The 19,640-nt window shown below is 43.7% G+C and overlaps 1 protein-coding gene across 1 annotated transcript in view; it reads left to right on the top strand.

The window, feature by feature from the left end:
* The window catches only part of PODXL (podocalyxin like), an 86,173-nt gene extending 85,849 nt beyond the window's left edge, over positions 1 to 324 (top strand). Inside the window, exon 8 of the mRNA XM_054015876.1 lies at positions 93 to 324. Within this exon, the coding sequence (XP_053871851.1) occupies positions 93 to 287 (195 nt within the window). The 3' untranslated portion in view covers positions 288 to 324. The remainder of the gene's footprint in view (positions 1 to 92) is intronic.
* Positions 325 to 19,640: the final 19,316 nt, after the last annotated feature.

Genomic DNA, 19,640 nt, shown 5'->3' on the forward strand with positions numbered 1-19,640 from the left:
AGCTGGGAAATACCGTACATTTATCCACAGACTGATCACGCTCTTGTTTTCACCAAAGATTTCTGTGTTGTTTTTTTCTTGTCCCCCTCCAGCAACGCCTGACAGAAGAGCTACAGACCATGGAGAATGGCTACCATGACAACCCGACTCTGGAGGTGATGGAGACCTCCTCGGAGATGCAGGAGAAGAAGGTGAACCTGAACGGGGAGCTGGGAGACAGCTGGATAGTCCCCATGGACAACCTCACAAAAGAGGAGCTGGAGGGAGAGGAGGACACGCATTTATAAGTGACATGAAACTCTACCAGCAGAACAAAACAAAACAAAACAAAAAAAACAACCCCAAAACGATCAGAGCCACAAGTGCCGTCGCTTGGAGCATCCTGTGGAGCAAGGAGCCACCCAGGTGCCTGAATCCCCTGTTGAGGCAGGAGACCATGACTGGCGTTTGCTCTGGCCCAAACGTTGTTCAATCACAACATATTCACAGTCCAGACTAGGTTGTATTTTTGCTTCTATAGCGGGAGAGTGCCGGTATTTAAGCCTTGACTAGAGACAAGAAAGTTCAGCTTCTGGCCATCGTAAAAGGTTAAGAGCTTGAAGGCCTCTTGCAGGGCTTCTCAGTCTTTTCCATACTGGGACCCCTTCCGTCTAGCTGGGATCTAGCACTATGGGAAGGGCAGAGTGGTCATGACACCCCCCACCCCCGGGCTGAGAACCTGGATACAGAATGATCAGAAGCCTCTGGTGCCTAACGGTGCCTAACTCCAGAAACCGCATTAGCATCACAGCGGATTTGCCTTAGTGAAGGGTGCTGCTCAGGGTAGAAGGGCTGGAGGCAAAGGGCTAGCAACCTACTGTCATAGGTTTTTCTCAGTTCTTCGCTCTGCTGTCATGTGCATCACCTGCTGCCAGTGCCCAGTACATTATGAGGCTCTGCACCCTGTTTGTTCTTCTTCCATCACTGCTCACCGGGAGAATGAGGATCTTTCCCCCATGTAACCTCCACCGTCACCTGCAATACCATAGTCAAACCTCCAGGCTCTGCTCCAATCAAATGAGGGGGCAGTGCCATCTAGTGGTGAGAGTGCAGGGTAGGGGATTTGGGGTCCATTCTGTGTGACCTCAAAGAAGTCACTTAGGTGCTCTGTGCTTTTGTTTTCCCCATTTGTTATGTGCAGAGAAGCTTTATAGAAGTGCCAATTATTAAGCCACAGGAGATAAGGGAAAGAACAGCAACTGCCCTCATCCCAAGCCACGTGATTGCCTGGTCATTTGCCAAGTCTCCCTGGAATCACTATGGAAAATCCTTTGCAATCACCAAAGCTTCCCCTGCCAACACCAGTGATCACTCCTGGGTCCTTAATACTCCCTCTGTCCTCCATGGACCTTCCTGGCCTGCAGTGTGAATTCCACTGACTGACACGGAGGTCCTGTTGAGGATACACCCTTTCTTCAGGACACGGGCAATGTTTAAGGCTCCAAGACTGCACTTCTGCTGGGTTTCTTTAGCCAAAACCCAGGGTTGTGAGTTCAATCCTTGAGGGGGCCACTTAGGGAGCTGGGGCAAAATCAGTACTTGGTCCTGCTAGTGAAGGCAGGGGGCTGAACTCAATGACCTTTCAAGGTCCCTTCCAGCTCTAGGAGATAGGATATCTCCATTAATTCATCATTCATTCATTCATTCACTGTAGGTAGACGTTGCCGTGGGATGTTGCCTTCTCAAGCCGTTAAAATGCAGCATTTTTCAGATACTGTAGTGTCCTTACTACAGCAAATAAAACTGAGTTATTTAATTCTAGGCTGGAATCATGTCCATAAACTAACTGAGCAGGAAGTACCTGCACTGCCTCTACCATTCAAATGAAATTCCCAAGCCCATTCTTTTAGCTCATAGCCCAAAGGTCATAGAAGTTTAAAGTGTGTAGGAAGCCCACCGTGTATTTAGGGAGGGTCCCAGTAGGGGTCCTTAGTGAGATCTCCGTTTGAAGCAGGACTAAACTCCCTGTTTCATCATTGCATCCAATGACAAAGTTGCTCAAAACGCACCTTGAAGTTTCTCACTGACGATAAAAAGGCATCTAACAGCAGGCAAATAGGAAACTGCCACCTTGATTGTCTGGCGTGCAGGCAGACTCAGGAAATGCAGTTCTGACAAGAATGTGTGAATGCAAAAGAGATTCAAACTCATTATGTGAGGGAAGGGCTGGTGCTGGGGAAAAACTTAGTGAAGTTGCTGCTGTTAATCCAAAAATTCTCTTACACACGTGAAAAATCTGTCGTGCCAGGACAGGGCTGGCCCCCCTCAGCTCCGATCCTGCGGTATCACACATGCCTTCCCGGGGGGGAAAGTGTTAGTAACACCAGCAGCTCTCAGAGCAACTCCAGGCACTGTTAGAGAGAGAGCGCGAAATAGCAACAGGCATTTCTAGAAAGAGCCAAACCGATCATCTGTTCCATGGTGGGCAGTAATCGCTTCTCTCGTCAGTTAATCACTGCAGGTTTCCTTTAAGGACATGTGTTGCACTCCTGAGCATCAGTCAGAAACACTGCAAAGGCCCCCAACACAGGATTAGAAGAAAACAGCCCAACGCTGTTTTACAGCCTGAAACTGTGTTTTACAGCTGAAACACACTCTAGCACTGCTCCCCGTGCCATAAGCAGAAGAATGTGTTGGGGCCCAGTGACTGGGAACCTCAAGTCGGTGCCAAAATTAGCGCTGGTCTGAGTGACGTTAGCTAGTCCCGCTTCTGGCGGGATTTTGTGCAATCAGATAATTTGAAAGCTCTGCCCAGCTGCAAAGGAAAAGAGAATTCAGCAATCAGGCTAAACAACAGCTGGCTTCATCAGGGGAGGAGCTCGCCCAATGTCATATCCGGATCCAGTTGGCACGGGTCAATTTCTGCCAGTTCACACACCCAGTTGAAATCAACAGGTTTCAAAATAGGAAAGGCGAATGGAGGTTGCATCAAGCTCTGAAAGAAAAAGCACTTCCTCAATCACCTACGTATTGATTTGGATTGTGTCAGGCTGGGCCTCTAAACCTGCGAGAGCCTTGAGAGGTATCAGCAAAGGGCGAACTACAGTGAGCTGCACTTAAATTCCAAGGACATCGTTACTGCGAGCAGAGCCTAGCGTAGGGTGACCAGATGTCCTGATTTTATAGGGACAGTCCCGATTTTGGGGGCTTTTTCTTATGTGGGTATCTATTACCCCCCACCTCCTGTCCCAATTTTTCACAGTTGCTATCTGGTCATCCTAGCCTAGCGTCACTCATGCTAACATAGTACAGCGCTATTCCCCCTCATGGCTAGGCACCGTAGAGCAGTTCTTAAGTGTGGCCCTTGCTTGGGTCATGGGCAGTGGATAAAGTACCAGCAAAAGGAGCAGCATCATTAGCTTGGGGGCAGCAGCCATGTCAAGCCACTGTACAGATTCCAACCACTAGAGGGGGCATCACTGCTTTAGCATGAAATACACCAGGAGTGCAGGAAAGAGCCACATTTCATTACAGGAGGTGCTGGGGGAGGGAACAGAAGAGTTCACATTTCTGAGACTTTTTTTTTTAAAGTCTTATCTAGAGGTGAGTTTTCAGGGTGTGTTTGTCCCCCCCGTGACCCAGCATCATCCCAGGCTGGGGTGTCTAAAGCTGAACAAGTTCCGAATTTCTTCCCCGATTTCTTCTCTATCAAGTCTCCCTCCAGCACAGTCTTAAGTTTAAGGACCCGCAAAAGGCATCACCGAAGGCAAGAAGCAGAAGTCTGAGCGGGTACAAGAAACAGGGTATTTCCCCATCTGAAACTCGGCTAGGCCCCAATCCTGCCCTCTGACCAGCCCCGGCAGACCCTCAAGCCCACCTGGCTGCTCCCTGACGATCCTTGTGTGGCTCAGCGCATAGGGCCAGGGTGCTGGCGCTGAAGAGCCCATGATCTGTTTCAGACACTATGGCAGAGCCCCAATAGCCCTTGGGCTGGCAGAATGGCTGGTTAAATCAAAGGGATTTTTGCCTACATAAGAACTTCAGACCAATGTTTAAAAAAAAATCACCCGAAGCCCCGACAATTTATTCTTTTCTCTAAAAAGGGCTTGATTTTAGTTAAGCTTCAAATTTAGGTGCATTTTTTAAAAAAAGGCTTTCACGGTACAAAACCCAAAATGATTACTTCGGTTCTCTCTTTTTAAAGGGACACCATCCACTTTAAAAAAGGCATCACACATCTGTCCCTAACCATTGTACTCTCCTGTTGCAAGGACCATCTTGTTCATCTTCTGTAATGGAAAGCGATTAGATAATTATTTTTCCTCTGCCTTTTCGGTTTGTTCACTTAGTTCATGGTCAGGTTCAGTTTCCCTGTGTAACCAGCCTCTCTTGTTTGTGTGGGTCTTTAACACAGCAGCAGCATTTTAAAAGATAGGAACCAAATCGTGAAACCTCAATAGTTTACAGGAAGTCACATGGGCAGGTGTAGTGGTAACAAGTTACTTTAAACCTTTTAACAGTAGGTTCAAGTGGACGGTATCCCTTTAATTTCATTGTTGTGGGGATGTCGTGTGCTGGTCTAGGAGAGGCAGAAAATGAAAGTAACCTCCTTAAGTCGAAGGCAGTGTGGTCTGAGGACAGGGTATTAGATGCTAGCCCGGGCTCTGACACCTAGGGCAAAACACTTCAGGGTGAATTTTAAAAGGTATTTAGGCACCTAACGCCCATTGGTTTCAGTTACAAGTGGGAGCTTGTCTGGGATATCAACAGGGAAGTCTCTGAAGCTTGGGACATGCTTCCTCAGGTAGGGGAAGTACGTAACCCAGGCCTGCTTGATGCGTTCTGTCCACTTCTAGTAGCACTGAGACCATGTAGAGATGGATGAGTCTGCTACAGCCGCAGCTAAGAGGCACATGGCTTTTATCTCGTGCAGTAGAGGCTCATACACTAAGCTTCAGCAGTCCCAGGTTTGATCCTGCCCAGGGTCTGTCAGTGTTACACCTACATACCTTTAAAAATCTGTCCCTTAATCTCTGTGCTGTCAAAGGGGTAAAGTTTCCAGAAGCAGCACCGAAGTCCCATTTTCAAAAGCAAAAGGCACTTAAGGAGCCTTACTATGAGTGAAAGCCAGTGGGCCCGAGGTACTTAAGTGTCTGACGTACAAATATGGGAAAATGTTACCCAAGATCCTGATCTGTGAATCGAGGGGAATATTTTCTCTCTGGTAGAGCGGGTTCAGATTTATGGAGGAAGAGGGCTATGTACGGAGTGTTACGCATTTCCATATCCAGGCTGAGAAAAGTGCAGACCAGGAATGGTGAAAAAGTAACAGACATTTTGGAGTCTCGGGTGTTAATCATCCAAGGTACTCACACAGCTTAAAGGTTTGGGGAAGAGGGAGGGATCTCAACCAGAACAGAGTACCTGGTACAAGGAATTGATAAACTCTTATATAAAGTAACCCTTCCCCCTTCTCTCCTACACTGAAAGAGTCTGAAAAGTGTTTAAACCGGTGCATGTTCAATATGTAAATATTACTGCGAGTGGTGTGGCAATGTACTTGGCACTGCTTTGGGGGGGAAATAAAGGTAAGGTTCAGAGCCCAGTGCTGTGCGAGCAGCCCCACTAAAAGGGCTAGGAGTACTCACACAGGCAAGTACTTCTTCACCTCCATCAGGGGGATGAGAATCTGATCCAAACTAAGGGGATGAACATTTCAGGCTATAGCTTGCCCATGGGACACTGCAGATTAGCATTTTTGGTAGGCCCAGAAGACCCTTGCTGTGGTCTAAGGTGAAGCGTGATGGCTAAACCTGACCAACAGTGGCCAAGTGACCGTCTTTGAAGCGTGCTGTTGCATTAGAACAAGCAGCTTTGTTTTCATATTTAAACAGGCTGAACCTGCCGTCGTGATGTTACAAAAAGCCTTAAGGAGCTGGTCTCAGCATTTCCAATAACTTTCATAACCATGTTGATTCACAGTTGTTCTAATGGACAACTCATCCATTTGTAAGCTTGCGCATCTGCCCTTTTACATAATGTTGAGTCTCTCTGCTTGTTTGTGCCAAGGAATCTTTAATTGCAGGATATTATCATAAAGGCCTCACTTCAGCAAATCATCCCTATTCAACCAACTTCTACTCTATATATGTTCTTATACCATGCTCATCACCAGAGTATCGGAGTGCCTTCTGCTACGTGACTAACATCTGTCTCGCTCTCTCACCCTAACCACAGGGGAAAGCCACATGTTGAAGCATGCTAGGGTGTTTTTTGTTTTGTTTTTTAAATATACATGTTACTATTTATGTTAGAGGAGGCAAGCTCAAAAATATGCGCCTCGCACTTGGAGCAGAAAGTAGTTCTCAGTTTTAAGCGCATGCTTAAGCCCTATTGAAATCAGGTATATACTTAACTGCATTGCTGAATTGGGTCCAGAGACCTGATATCACAGATTGGAAGAACACGATGCAGGTCCAGGGCCTGACACTGTGAAATTACAGGTCTTATTCAGAGCAAACAACATTGCTCAGCAAGCAGTGACTGAACATTTGAATGGGAATTGTGAAATGTATTTATTTTTTCCATACACCGTATTTTTAAACCACAAGAATCTTAAAATATAGATTTTTTTTTCCCTCCCACTTTTAAAATCAAGGTTTCCTATGAAGAATGGAAAGTGATGCAGAGTAGATCATGTTCTTCAAAGTCCACTAGGAAATGGGAGAACTAGAAAATGCAACTTTGAGCATGTTTGGCCTTAAAACTTCATAGTATAACGTAGCCATAATTGTGTGTTAGACCAAAAAAAATGAAAATCCTCCCAGAAACAATAGCTTTAACGTAAAGACACAATCTCTATTTGTACAGAGTTACCTTTACATTTTGGTAAGACAAGTTCTTGCAAGACTTCTATTTTCAGAATCATAGAAGTGTAAATAATGCCTATTTTATGCTCATAGTCATGCCATGGTCCAGCTGACAGTAGGTTTATATTACTGCCACCACAGTAAAAATCATACCCAAAACAGACTGTGGGGAGGGAAAATACGGGTGTAAAGAGGTGATTTTGTTGTTGAATGTTTCCCATGTACTCAATGCAGCTATCTTGCGTGCTGTAGAGTGGTATCTCTCAGAGGGACAGGAGTCTGATTTACACTGGAAATTACTGAGCAACTGGATTGTAGAGATTATAATTCTTGCATTTTCCTACAAACTATATTTTGAAGACACCATGTATTTCTGTCAATAAACATTCTTGTGTGTAAAACGGGACTTCGTTTTTGGTTGGGATGAGGGGGGGGGGGGGGGAGACTGCTTGCGTTAAAGGGACATGGCCACAAATTAAGCATAAATTGCAAGTGTATTTCCAACATTTAAGATAGCTTTGAGTTGGGATAGCTCAGTGGTTTGAGCACTGGCCTACTAAACCCAGGGTTGTGAGTTCACTCCTTGAGGGGGCCATTAGGGATCTGGGGCAAAAATCTGCCTGGGGATTGGTCTTGCTTTGAGCAGGGGGTTGGACTAGATGATCTCCTGAGGTCCCTTCCAACCTTGATATTCTATGAAAACATCTATAAACATCCCTGCCACAGTGAGTGGCGCCTCCTGCTGGCCACCCTGGGAATTAACGCTTCCAGGCTAGCGCTCTCCCTCCGGTGGTATCTTCTCCCCATCCTGCCTTGCTCTGCAGCCCTTGCTCACTCCCAGATCTGCAGTTTCCTCTTTGTGGCTTGGCTCTCCAGCCAGATCACCAAGGTCCTCCCCTTCTGGGGAATTCAAAATCCAGACCTGCTGGCTGGCATCTCCAAGCCCTTGTCACTTCCCAGTGGCTGGGAGGGAAACCCAGACCTGCCCTCTACACTGCATTCCAGCCCAGGGACCCTATAACAAGCAGCCACAGTCCCTGTACAGTCCTACCTCTTGCTGGTGTTTCCTTGGGCCTTTTCCTGCTCGTATGGCTTTCCCCCTCTGTATTTGTCAGCCTCCAATTCCCTCCACTCAAAGAGGGACTGCAGCCCTTCCCAGCAACAGCCCCCATCAGCGGCCAGCTACCTGGCTTTATGCAGGCCCCACCTGTTCCTGCACAGGTGAGCCTGTTCCTCTAATTAGGGCTTTCCTCTCAGTGTTTAATCTACGAGGTTAATTGGCCCATCTAGCCTCCCTGAACTCCTAATCCTGTGTGGGATGGACACCTCACCAGAATCCCCGTACACGGTCTGAAACCCAGAAACATGCTAGTGGTTGGGCTCACTGTTCCATGGAGGGTGGGAGGCGTGTCTCCTGTACATTTCCCTGTTTGCATTCTATCCCACCTATGCATTCCCCCCTCTCCCCCCGCAATGCGCTGACTGTATATTACTTACAAATACAAAAGCTAGGATTGATTGTTAAGCACCAGATGCAGGGCGCACGGACACAGTTAAACACTGATTTCAGTACTCAGGATACCCTTTCAGCTCTCTTTGTGGCATAGAAGAATGCTAGACAGACTTGCCCCAATTCTTTTTGCGGAAACCTGTAATATACATTCAATATGTACCCCCCCCAAAAATCACAATTTCCATATGCCCCCTCCAAAAGGGGCGTTCAGTTCCTAGGAGAAAATGGAACTGGAATGAACACACAGTAGCCAAACTATCACATCCTGTTTGTATATATATTTTTATTAAGAAAAAAATGAAAATACATTCTTTCCATATGTACATTACATACAGCGGAATTCTACATTTGTCATTGTTCACCAGCTCACCCATTCATTTATTCACAGAGCAGTGCTTACGTATTTAGCAACCCAGGAATCATAACACTGCCAAGGGCCAGAGAAGGGAAATTAACATTCCAAGCTGGAAAAAAAAAATCTGAATAGCTGAGGCGATGGGTCAGGAAGAGGTGATAGATGCAGATGGACAATCCTGTCAGTATCTCAGAGCATTAATGTGATTTGTATCCTAAGTGCTCCGTCAGATCTGTATGAGTATTCAGTACAGACCTCTACCTACTCATGAAAATGTCGCTGCAACTCACAGGATGTCTCTCTGCAGGACCCTCGTTGATTCAAACGTTCTCCTGTAACTCACAGTCCAGATCTCCTATGGCGGGGGTTGAAGGTAAGGCAAATGATCAGTGAATGTCCACCTAATGGGACTCAAATGGGCACAAGTATACTTAGGACTGTCCTAGAAATGCAACTAGGCACCATGTCAGAGATCAAAGAGAAATGTAGATGTGCCAAATTCTTGACTAGGGGAAGTTCAGATTGCAAAGCACCATATGGGAGACAGCTTTTGGGGGCTTAATGTGGGTGGAGGGTAAGGAATGAGGTTCTATTTCAAAGACTACTACAACAGTCAAACATAGATTCTCTTTATGTTCAGGCACAACTCCTATTAGCATTAATGGGAACCATGCAATGTAAGATTCAATCCCTTTCCCAGATTATTAGGTCTACAAATCATCAATTAATCAGATGCACAAGTGCTAACAGCTCAGGATAGTGGGATGGAGGATAAAGGCCCTTTGCCCAAATGGTACAAGGGGAAAAGTTTGTGGCAGACAGCATTAAAATCTCTGCAGTTACTGTCCAAGGTACTGTTAATAACTATATCCTCTCTATATACGTAGGGCTTGGTGCATCTGTCCCACAACTGTTGGGTGTGAAGATTTTAATGACATCCACTGAGACTATCACAGTGTAGTCCAAGCAGCCAGTGAACCCAGAGATACAAAACTTGCTCTAGGTGTTTAAGGTGGGAGGGAAAACATTTACAAAGACCTGATGCCAGGTCACACCTCGAAGTTTGCATGTGTAAAATCCATCTGATAATCATATACAGAAGTTGCTGGAATGCAATCTCGCAATATCCCACAATGAACTAGAGGGTCCAAGTTAGTAAACTGAATACCCAGCCATCAGGTCATTGATTTAAAGCCAGACTCTGCAAACGGTGCACAGGACTCTTATCAGCTTCACCAGGAACTGTTTGCCAGATTAAGCCCTACAACCAGAGCACAGGGTTGTAGCTGCCTAGAGAATGACACGGGAGGTAAGCAGGGTGCTCACTCTCACCCCAAGGGGGCAACCTTAAGACAATCTTCAACAGACAAGGACAAAAATGAAGACATTAGGTTTTCAATGCTATTCTGCCTTTTAAAATATCCTGGTAATTGAAAGAATCATCAAGTACAGTTACAGGATGGAAAGTGTTAAAAAAATATTCCAGCTTCTTACTCAACATAGTTGCTCCCCATGTTTCACCAACTCTCACATGTAGAGTTTAACCAAAACAAAGTAATGAATTCTGTTCACCCCTGCAGCAGAATCAACACCGCTGTGGGAGAGCAAGCTGGCTACTCTCCTGTCTCATGCAGCAGCAAAGCTGACACAGAAATACATATCAGAGGTAGAAAGAACGGCTGGTGTTTAGATCCCAGAATCTCTACAGTTAGAAGTCATTTTATTCGCTTGTAAATTGACCAAAGTTTATCAGAGCTGAAGATGAACACTTTTTAAACATCACTTTTCTCTTACAACAGAATTAAGTCGTTTCCCAAAGATTTCGAAGATCACCTTCTCCCCTAAGATCAGATATTCTGTGAAAAGGCAGCTTTAGCACCCTGCCGTGGGTCTGGGTTTCAAGGAAGCGTGCATCAGTTGGTTCAGTAACTTGAAGAGTGATGTATTAGGTAATTACACTAAATGAATTTTTAAATCAACATTGAGAAACGTGCCATTTCGTATCTACAAAGCCTGGAACAGTGTAGGTGTGTCAGTGGGAGCTGAGATTTTGGTATAGACCTCTTCTATTTTCAGTTAAAAGTAGTTCACCTAAGTTAGCCCACTTTTTTTTTTGGTTAAACTTTAAGTAGAAGGAACCTTATAACATCTTCCAGTTGGATCTCCCTTGCTTCCAGTTGTCAGATGTATTTTCTAGGTCGTACTTTTCATCTTCCAAGATGGCCACCCCTGGTGGGTTTGTTGATTATTCTTTATTACAACTGCGAGGTCCGAACACGTTCTAAATAGATTTGCTTCTCTCTGCAGCTGGGCACAGCAAGCGGAAAAGCGTTGTCTAACATTATACACCAATGTAATGCTCTCGTGTGGAGAAGAGAGGCAGCAAAGCCTGCCTGAAGTGCAGCCCTGGCATTTGCAAGAGGCTGCTCTTGCACTAATTTCATTTTAAAAAGGGGGCAGGTGGGTGATCTATAAGGAATCTGGATAGTGCGAGGACACACTCTTTCCTAATGGTGCAAATTTATAGACTGGAGGTGGAAAGGGAGGGGAGAGGTTTCGAAAATCTTTGCATATGGAACAGCCCACTTAATAAAGCAGTTTGAGGCCCACCCTACCTCCTGCCCCTGCTCGGTTTCTCTTCCTATTTGCAACGGGGAAGGAGGGCAGAGGAGACTGCAACTTACAATAAACCCTGAAAGCTGATAATTAACTGTCTTGACTATTAATATCTACATTACACAAGCAGAAGGGTCCCCCTGCCCTCTTCATAATCCCCAATCCATTATTTAGCTTGTTAACTTCAAGACAAAATCTCTGTCCTCATACTTCTGCAAAGGAGCTAGCACACTGCTGATGCAATATCAAATCATATGCCACCCTTGGAATAAGGTCTTATTACAGTCTAGGGCCTCTACGTCCTGACCAGAATGTTGGTTGTTTGGAGGTATGTGAATAGCCAGCTCTCTCCAGTACAGTGGTATAAGTGGCAGAACATCACGCTATTGCTGGGGGGGGGGGGGGGGGGGGAAGGAAGATCAGCATGCACGAGGAGAGTGCGGCTCAGGGCTGGCCCAATCGGTAGCGAGACTATTTTAAGAGTGATGTTGAGGCACTCTGGACAGAAAGGGTCACAATGATGCCCTGATGGAAGGGAATGAAAGTGATCCACCACAGCTTCCATTCAAGAAGAGTCCCCTTCAGTATATCAGCATAAGGAAATTAAGCATGCTCTGGACCTTGGTGAAGAATGAATAGTCACAATGGAGAAGAACATGCTAAAGAGTAAAGAACTGGGAAGAAGGCCTGGATGATCAACTGCTGTCCATTGGAATGTGCAAAAAAAAATAGCCACAAAGATTTTCATCTTCCACATGTGTGTCTTTAAAAGGTCAACTGTAAAGCAGTTTATCCTGACCTGTGTTCACTTGGTTAATGAATTACGATGCCACACCGATGTTGAATGCTGCTAATTAAATTCAAGCGGCCCTCAAACAGTTAAACTCCAAACCAATCAATGGAATCTCAGCAGGCTTGTTACAAGGAAACAGATGCAGGACTGTTCCCCCATCTTGCTCTCCCCCTCACTGACATGCCAAAGCCTGCTTTGAAAGTTCTCTTCCGCTGATGCAATAGGTGATGGCATGGCCAACACCTAGAAGGAAGGAGCTCACTGGGGTTCCAGGTGTTAACTTCAGAAACAGAACCCCAAACTCTGTCACTGCAGGTAAAGAGAGCTTGGAGTTCACCTGCACGTAGAAACTGGCCCAGTTTAGGACTTAAAAGTAAAATGAACTTAAAACTAAAGGAGGTCACATCAGTGCAAATGTTTACATTTATTTTTTAATCACAGTGTTTGTGAAAGGTGCTGTACTGGCAACCCTGGAAATTTAAGTCCTCAAGTTAACCTCAGGCACAACATAGGCAACAGTAATACAAGGTCCCTGCACACTACTCACTATTGGAAAGTCACAGCCCTGTTCTGGAGGCCTAGGGGTGTAACCCCAGGCATACGTGGGTAACCCAGGCTTCCTCTCCATTCAATCCTTTGCCCCTCTGCTGAGAATGTCAACACAAACCATCTGAACTAACTGGAGTAATTTGTATTGGGGTCACTTGAGACGGTAGTGAGGACTTCATTAGATGGTACCAGAACCATTCTCTGCTGGATTTCAATCAGTGTCCTAGAGGTGAAAGAGCCACACAGTGTTCTATAGGTCGTTTTAACAGTTTCCCCAAGTTATCTTTTTTGGATCATCAGAACACAGGTGGTTTCCAGAGAGCAAAAATCTTGCATAAAAATTCTGATTACCACAACCTGAAAGTTTTTAACGCAACCCTCTCATGACAGTACAGTGATTAAACACACACTGTGCCCATGTTAATAAATATTAAAGAACTCCTCACTGTAATATGGTGCTACTACACAGTTACACTAATCTAATGCACCAATATTCACAGCTGTGGCATAAGCTACAGCACTGTCAAAACTACAGCCAATAGAAACAAGTCATGCACTTCCACTTAGTTTCCCCTCCACTTCTCTTGGGCATGAGGCCTCTCTCTAGTTCATCACACATGAAAAATAGTTTTGTCAACTGGTCTAATTCTCCATGGACTAAAGAATGGACTGAAAGGCAGTGTGTCTGGTGGATGGAGCACCGAACTAGAACTCAGGAGACCTGGGTTCTATTCCCAGGTAGGCCTCTGGCTCGGCCTTGGGCAAGTTGCAAACTCTCCGTGCCTTCCCTATAAAGCACTTTTGAGATCTCTCTCTGAAAAGCATTATGTAAGAGCTATTATTATTACCGAGACTGATTTGAAATAAAGGCCATTCCTCAGACTGATTAAATGTAGTGTTTTCCCATGATTATACTAAAGCAGGCAGCTTCCACTGCTACTTTGCAGCAAGACAAGTGACTTGAGCATTTCAGAATCCAGACCCGTTTTTGCTGTTAAGTACTTATCTATATAGTGGCCAAACCTGTACCCCAAATCTGAACCACCCATGAACTACGGGGCACGGATTCAAAATTTGTACCTGAGCCTGGAGTCACATTGTGTCAACACAGATACTTCTCCACTCTCAACTACATTGCCACCTGGTACCTCTGTAACCGATCATTTCAGCATTTTCCAACAAGAAGAGATGTATTATCTTATAACAGTATTACACAAGCCAAGAGAGACAGGAGAGTTAAAATTTTATTCTGTGCAGAGTTAAATATACTAAGCAAACTGCATTAAATAAGACCTCTAGAGCAACGTGACTCTCCTTCCCAATTCAGGTCCTATCGTGACATGTAGGATTATAAATAATTCTCTTGGCATGTTCTTGCATCATCTGTAATGATGACTGAATCCCCACATTATTTTCCTCTTTTAATACTTGCGGAGTTACTCAATATGATTTTTGTGGATTTTATGCGCTTGATGCTTTAATTGTTACAAATGAGCTATATATGAGAGAGGTCAGACTTCTGAAAAACTACACTAACCTATCACATCCCACCCTTTCTCAGCCTCCCCAGCCCCCAAAGGGAACCCCCCTCTGTAAGGGCTTGTCTACCTGGGGAAGTTGACTGGAATAAACCCCCACGTGGATACTATTCTGGAATAAAACTTCCCTACCCGGCCCTCCATACAGTTCGCAACCCCGATATGGTCCTTGGGCCAAAAAAAAGTTTGCTCACCCCTGCCTTAGAGGCTAACAAATTTATTTGGGCATAAGCTTTCGTGGGCTAGAACCCACTTCATTAGATGCATGGAGTAGAAAATACAGGAGCAGGTATAAATACAAAAAAAGATGGGAGTTGCCTTACCAAGTGTGAGGTCAGTCTAACGAGACAATTCAATTAACAGTAGGATACCAAGGGAGGAAAAATAACTTTTGTAGTGGTAATGAGAGCGGGTTCACACCCCTGAGGGATAGAACTTACGTCGACTTAAACGGTAGCGTAGACAAGCCCTTAGTTGCTTATTCCTACCTTTCCTCTCTACTCCTAAACCAGTGTTCAGTCTGACAGCTTCACCTCCTTCCACCCCATAGTTATCGAGATTCCTTAGCAGCCTCTTGAAAGATTTTTTTTATAGAGTCTTTTGAAGTCCAGATTCAATTATATCCTCCAGGTCTCTCTTGTCTGCTATTTTAAACTCCATGCCCCTGAAGGAGCAATCGTCTTTGCTTAATTCAACCCCACTCCACCACGTCTCAATCTCCCCCCACACCTACATCTTGCCTCTGCTTCTCCCCAGTCAAGAATAGATGTCGTCTTTGGAGATGACCAGGGCTCAAACTGATGGGAGGAATTTGCTGTAGAGCAGTGTCAGGAATTCCCACGTCCCAACACCATAAAGGTGAGAACGCCATCTCTTTTACAGGGTATCCCTCATGGCAGCACACAGCGCTTCCCCTAGGCCACAGAGCTGGCTTTTTTGGATGCAAAGAACAAGGCAACAATACAGTAGCTGGGATTTGATTTCAAACTGTGTAAATTAAGGGGTGCTGACCTCAGAATAGTAAAGGAAGTTTAACTACCTATTTTGCTCTTTCCCATTTATGCTGACGTAACTTTTCCCACTACACTCAGCTACCCTCAACAATAAAATTGGACTTGGCCATGGAGTATGCACTTTCACATATCAATTAGATTAACTTTCTGATGCTCCTGCACCGATGCAATGGGTATTTGTTTCCCACCTTGCTCGGGTAGTGGGGAGGCATTCAACTAAAAAACCTTTGCGCTATAACTCCATCAAAAGTGTAATATGAGGATCTGTACATTTCTCATCACACAGCAGTTTTGTTTTATGTAGAAGCTTTTTGACTGTGTCCCTTTAAATTACTGTAATCTGCTCAGGTTACACAAGCAGTTTATTCCCTTACACCAAGTCACCTGGTCTAAATTCCTTCGCCAACACCTACTCCCAACTCACTAAAAGGTAAAGCATTTCTCAACACTGCAAAATTCTACTTGCCCAGTCATCAAGATAAGGCCTGGGGCAGATTACCTAGCACAGGTGTGCAGTATATTTCATGACAATTTTGCTGATGGGAGAAAGCTCTCCCATCAATTACTCCAGGCCCTGTTAGTGGTGGTAGAAGCTCTTCCACTGACATGACAATGTCCACACCAGCACTTAGGTTGATGTAATTTACATTGCTCAGGGGAGTGGCTTACTCACATCCCTGAGTGACAACTTATACCAGCTTAAGTTGTACTGTGTACATAGCCTTTGTCTCTAATCACCTCTGAGTGGAGTTTACACTGGTGCCTGTTTTGTAATGCTTTATCATCTGTGTGGTACTCTAACCCAAACGATAGCAGGCTATAGCAAATTTATGACTCGTTTTATACTCCCCATCTCACAAGAGAAATAACTATCGAAGGAAAAAACGTTAAGTCAGACGCAACCTACTACACTGGATATAGAATTCATCCATGAGCCATGTAAGACTTCCTGATTTTTGTTCCTAGAAGAAACAGGTGAAAAAAGAAAACTCTCAATATACCAAGTCTGTTTCCTCCAGCAACTGGTTTTATAAAGTACATTTTTACACACGGGATTACAAATCTTTTTAGCTTCTGGGAAGAAGAAAGGAAAAGCAATGAACATAAGAGATGTGACAATATCTCCCATCCAGAGATCATGGATTCTTCACTGCTATTCATTCTTAGGAACAGAGCTATGCAAACTTAAGAGATGAATTACACTCTGCTCACCAGTTTTCACATTACTGATGTCTCTGGCAAGAAAGATGGTTTCCTCAAGCAACTCCATGCTCAGGGAAAAGAATGCCTACATTGGATGCCATCTCTGTGTCATAGTAAAAACTATTCTCAAAGAAAGAAATCAGTGCAGAGGCTTTTCTATAGTACATCATCAGGCAGATCTACCTACAGTCTGATCTCCAGGGTCTGTTTGTAAACCCTTTGCAACTGCGTCTGCACCCACCGATTTTTCAAAACAAATGCTTCAACGTGGTTTTGAAAACAATTCCATACACAGTACCTGTGGCCTTACTCATAAGTTAACCTGCAATTTACACACACACAAAATTATAGGCAACCTAACAGATCAGTATTTATTTAAATTTCTACTGTTTCAATCTAAAAACTACATATATGGGGTACTGTGCATGGGAGCAAAAGGCAGAATAAGCATATCTTCTGATTACAAGGAATGACCACCCTTCACTCTGATCAGCAAGAAAAAAGGGTTTGGATTATGACCAACTATGTCAAAACTCTCTCAGCAAGCATCAGGATGTAGCTAGTTTAAATAGTTACCGCCCTGCAGACAGGTGTAGACAACATTCACGTCTCACCACTGTAGGAATGCTGCCACTGAGACCTCTCACAACAGATAAGAGTCAAATGGAATGTTGGTCAATTTGATTTCTTAAAAAAAAAAAAATTAACCCAAAATCTTCCTTTTGTCCCTTGCATTTATATGCCTCATGCAAAATGTGTGTAAACGTTTCACAATGGTACTTTTACCTGAAGATACCATTTTTGAAAGAATCCAAAAGATACAAATTTATCTAAAAACACACAACAAACATGGACATCTATGGATTTCTGCCTTCTGACCCACTGGCAAGTGGGGTGATACAGAGATTGTTTTCACTCCCCCAAGTTCATGACCCATGTCTAAGATTATACATTCAACATTGGAATCAGTTTTGGCAAGTTGCAGTAGGTAAAGGGCCTTGTTTTCTGCGGAAGATTTATACACAGCTTCTCAGAAACATCACGATAAAACAAGCTTCGTGTGAACAAAAACTTACCTACCGCACACCATCCCAAGGACAAACATTCTGAAGACCAATATCAGTAGACATTGGTTCAGTGTCTCTCGAAGTCTCTACTAGTTAGAAAGCACTGGGAATAGCAGACATTTAAATTATCGCTTCTGATTCTTCAAATTGTTGGTACAAAATTTTTTGCCTTATAAATCACTACAAATAAGCCAGCTATATGTTAAAATAGTCTTTGTTTTACAGACTTCAGTTGGTAGAAAGTGCTCACTTAAGCAAATGGGACAATGCTTACTTTAGAATGCCCAATTTACATTTCCATGTAATGAAGTGGCCTACAGTTGCAATGTGGATAATGTGTGGTAGTAAATTTACAAAGTAGAGATCACGTATACTACATGTTCTTTCATGTGCTCCACACGAGGAAGCAGGCTCCGTGTTAAAGTGTTTTGAGGCACTACGTAATCAGCAGGATCAAGTACTGAGATGGTACCAAGTAAAGCATGTGTTTACACTTATGCGGTTATCCAGTGAGTGCACTATATAACAAAATGTCTTCTAAAATGACCTTTCCAAGCAAGGTGGAGGATCTCTTCTGTTTGGACATTTGTATTTCCATAATGCTTGGAGCTAATAAATTCCTGGAATGACACTCACAGCTTAAGCCCATGCATAATACAACCCCAAAACCTAATATCACAACTGTACTTTAACAGGCTATTACAGGAATTTCTGTACATTCTCAGGAAACTGAATACGTTTTTTTACACTATCTATTTTTATCAGCTATACAAGAGATGTAGAGTATATTATGGCAAAGCACCAATCATATAATTATGATTACTAACCTTAAAGAGGGCAGGGAAGTAGTGGATACCCTTTAGCAAATCCATAGGAAATACTCACTTTGGATAAATCTATCTGGCCACAGGGTGTCTCAATTGCTTCACAAATATACAGCTGCAAATGCATTTGCTGTGTCAGGTTGTACATCAAGCAGTTCTTAAAAAGGACAGGAGCGGTGGAAATGGCAGCTGGTTAATCACCAGCTGGAAGCAATAAAGTGCACACAGACTGGTGGTGGTGGGGAGAATTGGTAAACTTGTCTGTGTACACAGCAAAGGTGTGTCAATATTTGATATTCCTGAAGTACTCCCATTAGCCTGGGATAAGAGACAGGATTGTCAGTCGTTGTGTAGGAAGTACTAAGCTAGCGAATTTAACTTTCTGCACTTGCAGGCATCCACAACCTCCCCACCTGCCCCTAGCACACAGCAGGCTTAAGCCCATGACTGAACATTTGCCGTTATGTGTCTGTCTATACATATCAGAGATAAACTTTAAAATTGAGAATTTTACTCCCAGTAGTTTTCAGCAAAATCACACATACACACACGCTAGCCAATTATGTTTGCAAATCTCTTATCAGATCACACGGAAATCATGCTTTACTTCACTTCAATAAAGTGAATATGTTGTCACTTAATCACAGCTTGATTTGCAAGATATGCTTCTCAGTGAGGTTACTACCCCAAAAACATTTGGTGTTTTTATTAGACCCTCCACTAAATCTACTGTTGGTTACTTTTAATATAATTGATTCACTTTGGTTCAACTTTATTTAAATAAAAATAAAGTTAAAAGGTAACATGGGGGGAAAAAAAACCCACCAGCTAGAAAAATGAAAATTAGAAGAGTAAATGCTTTGGGGTAAACTGCTTAGAAAGATTTGGGGGGGGGGGAAGGGGGCGACAAAAAAAACACCAAAAAAACAAGAATCACCCGCTTGATGTTGTGAGCAAGTTTGTTTCTGTGAACAGAATGCATAATCATAGTCCCAAGATAAACAGCACACAGCATTGTAAATCTCAGTACTTGAGGACTGAAAAATTTAGTTTAGTTACAGAACAGCAGTGCTATGGCACAATGCTAATGGAAGCAACAAAATTAACCTAGCCATTACCTAGCAAAGAATCAGAAGGTTACAACATGCAGTAAAAAAAAAACAAACAAACAAAAAAAAAAAAAACTGTGGCATGGCACTTTTTCATGTTACTGGAAAAAATTTTTTTTGGACATTGTTCCTTTGAAACATTTAAACAGATTGTATTTGCTAAACTGTGTTTTCCATTGATTTTTTGATTTGCTACATTAATGATTAACTAC

This window comes from Malaclemys terrapin, chromosome 1, assembly GCF_027887155.1.
Source record: "Malaclemys terrapin pileata isolate rMalTer1 chromosome 1, rMalTer1.hap1, whole genome shotgun sequence".
NCBI lineage: Eukaryota > Metazoa > Chordata > Testudines > Emydidae > Malaclemys > Malaclemys terrapin.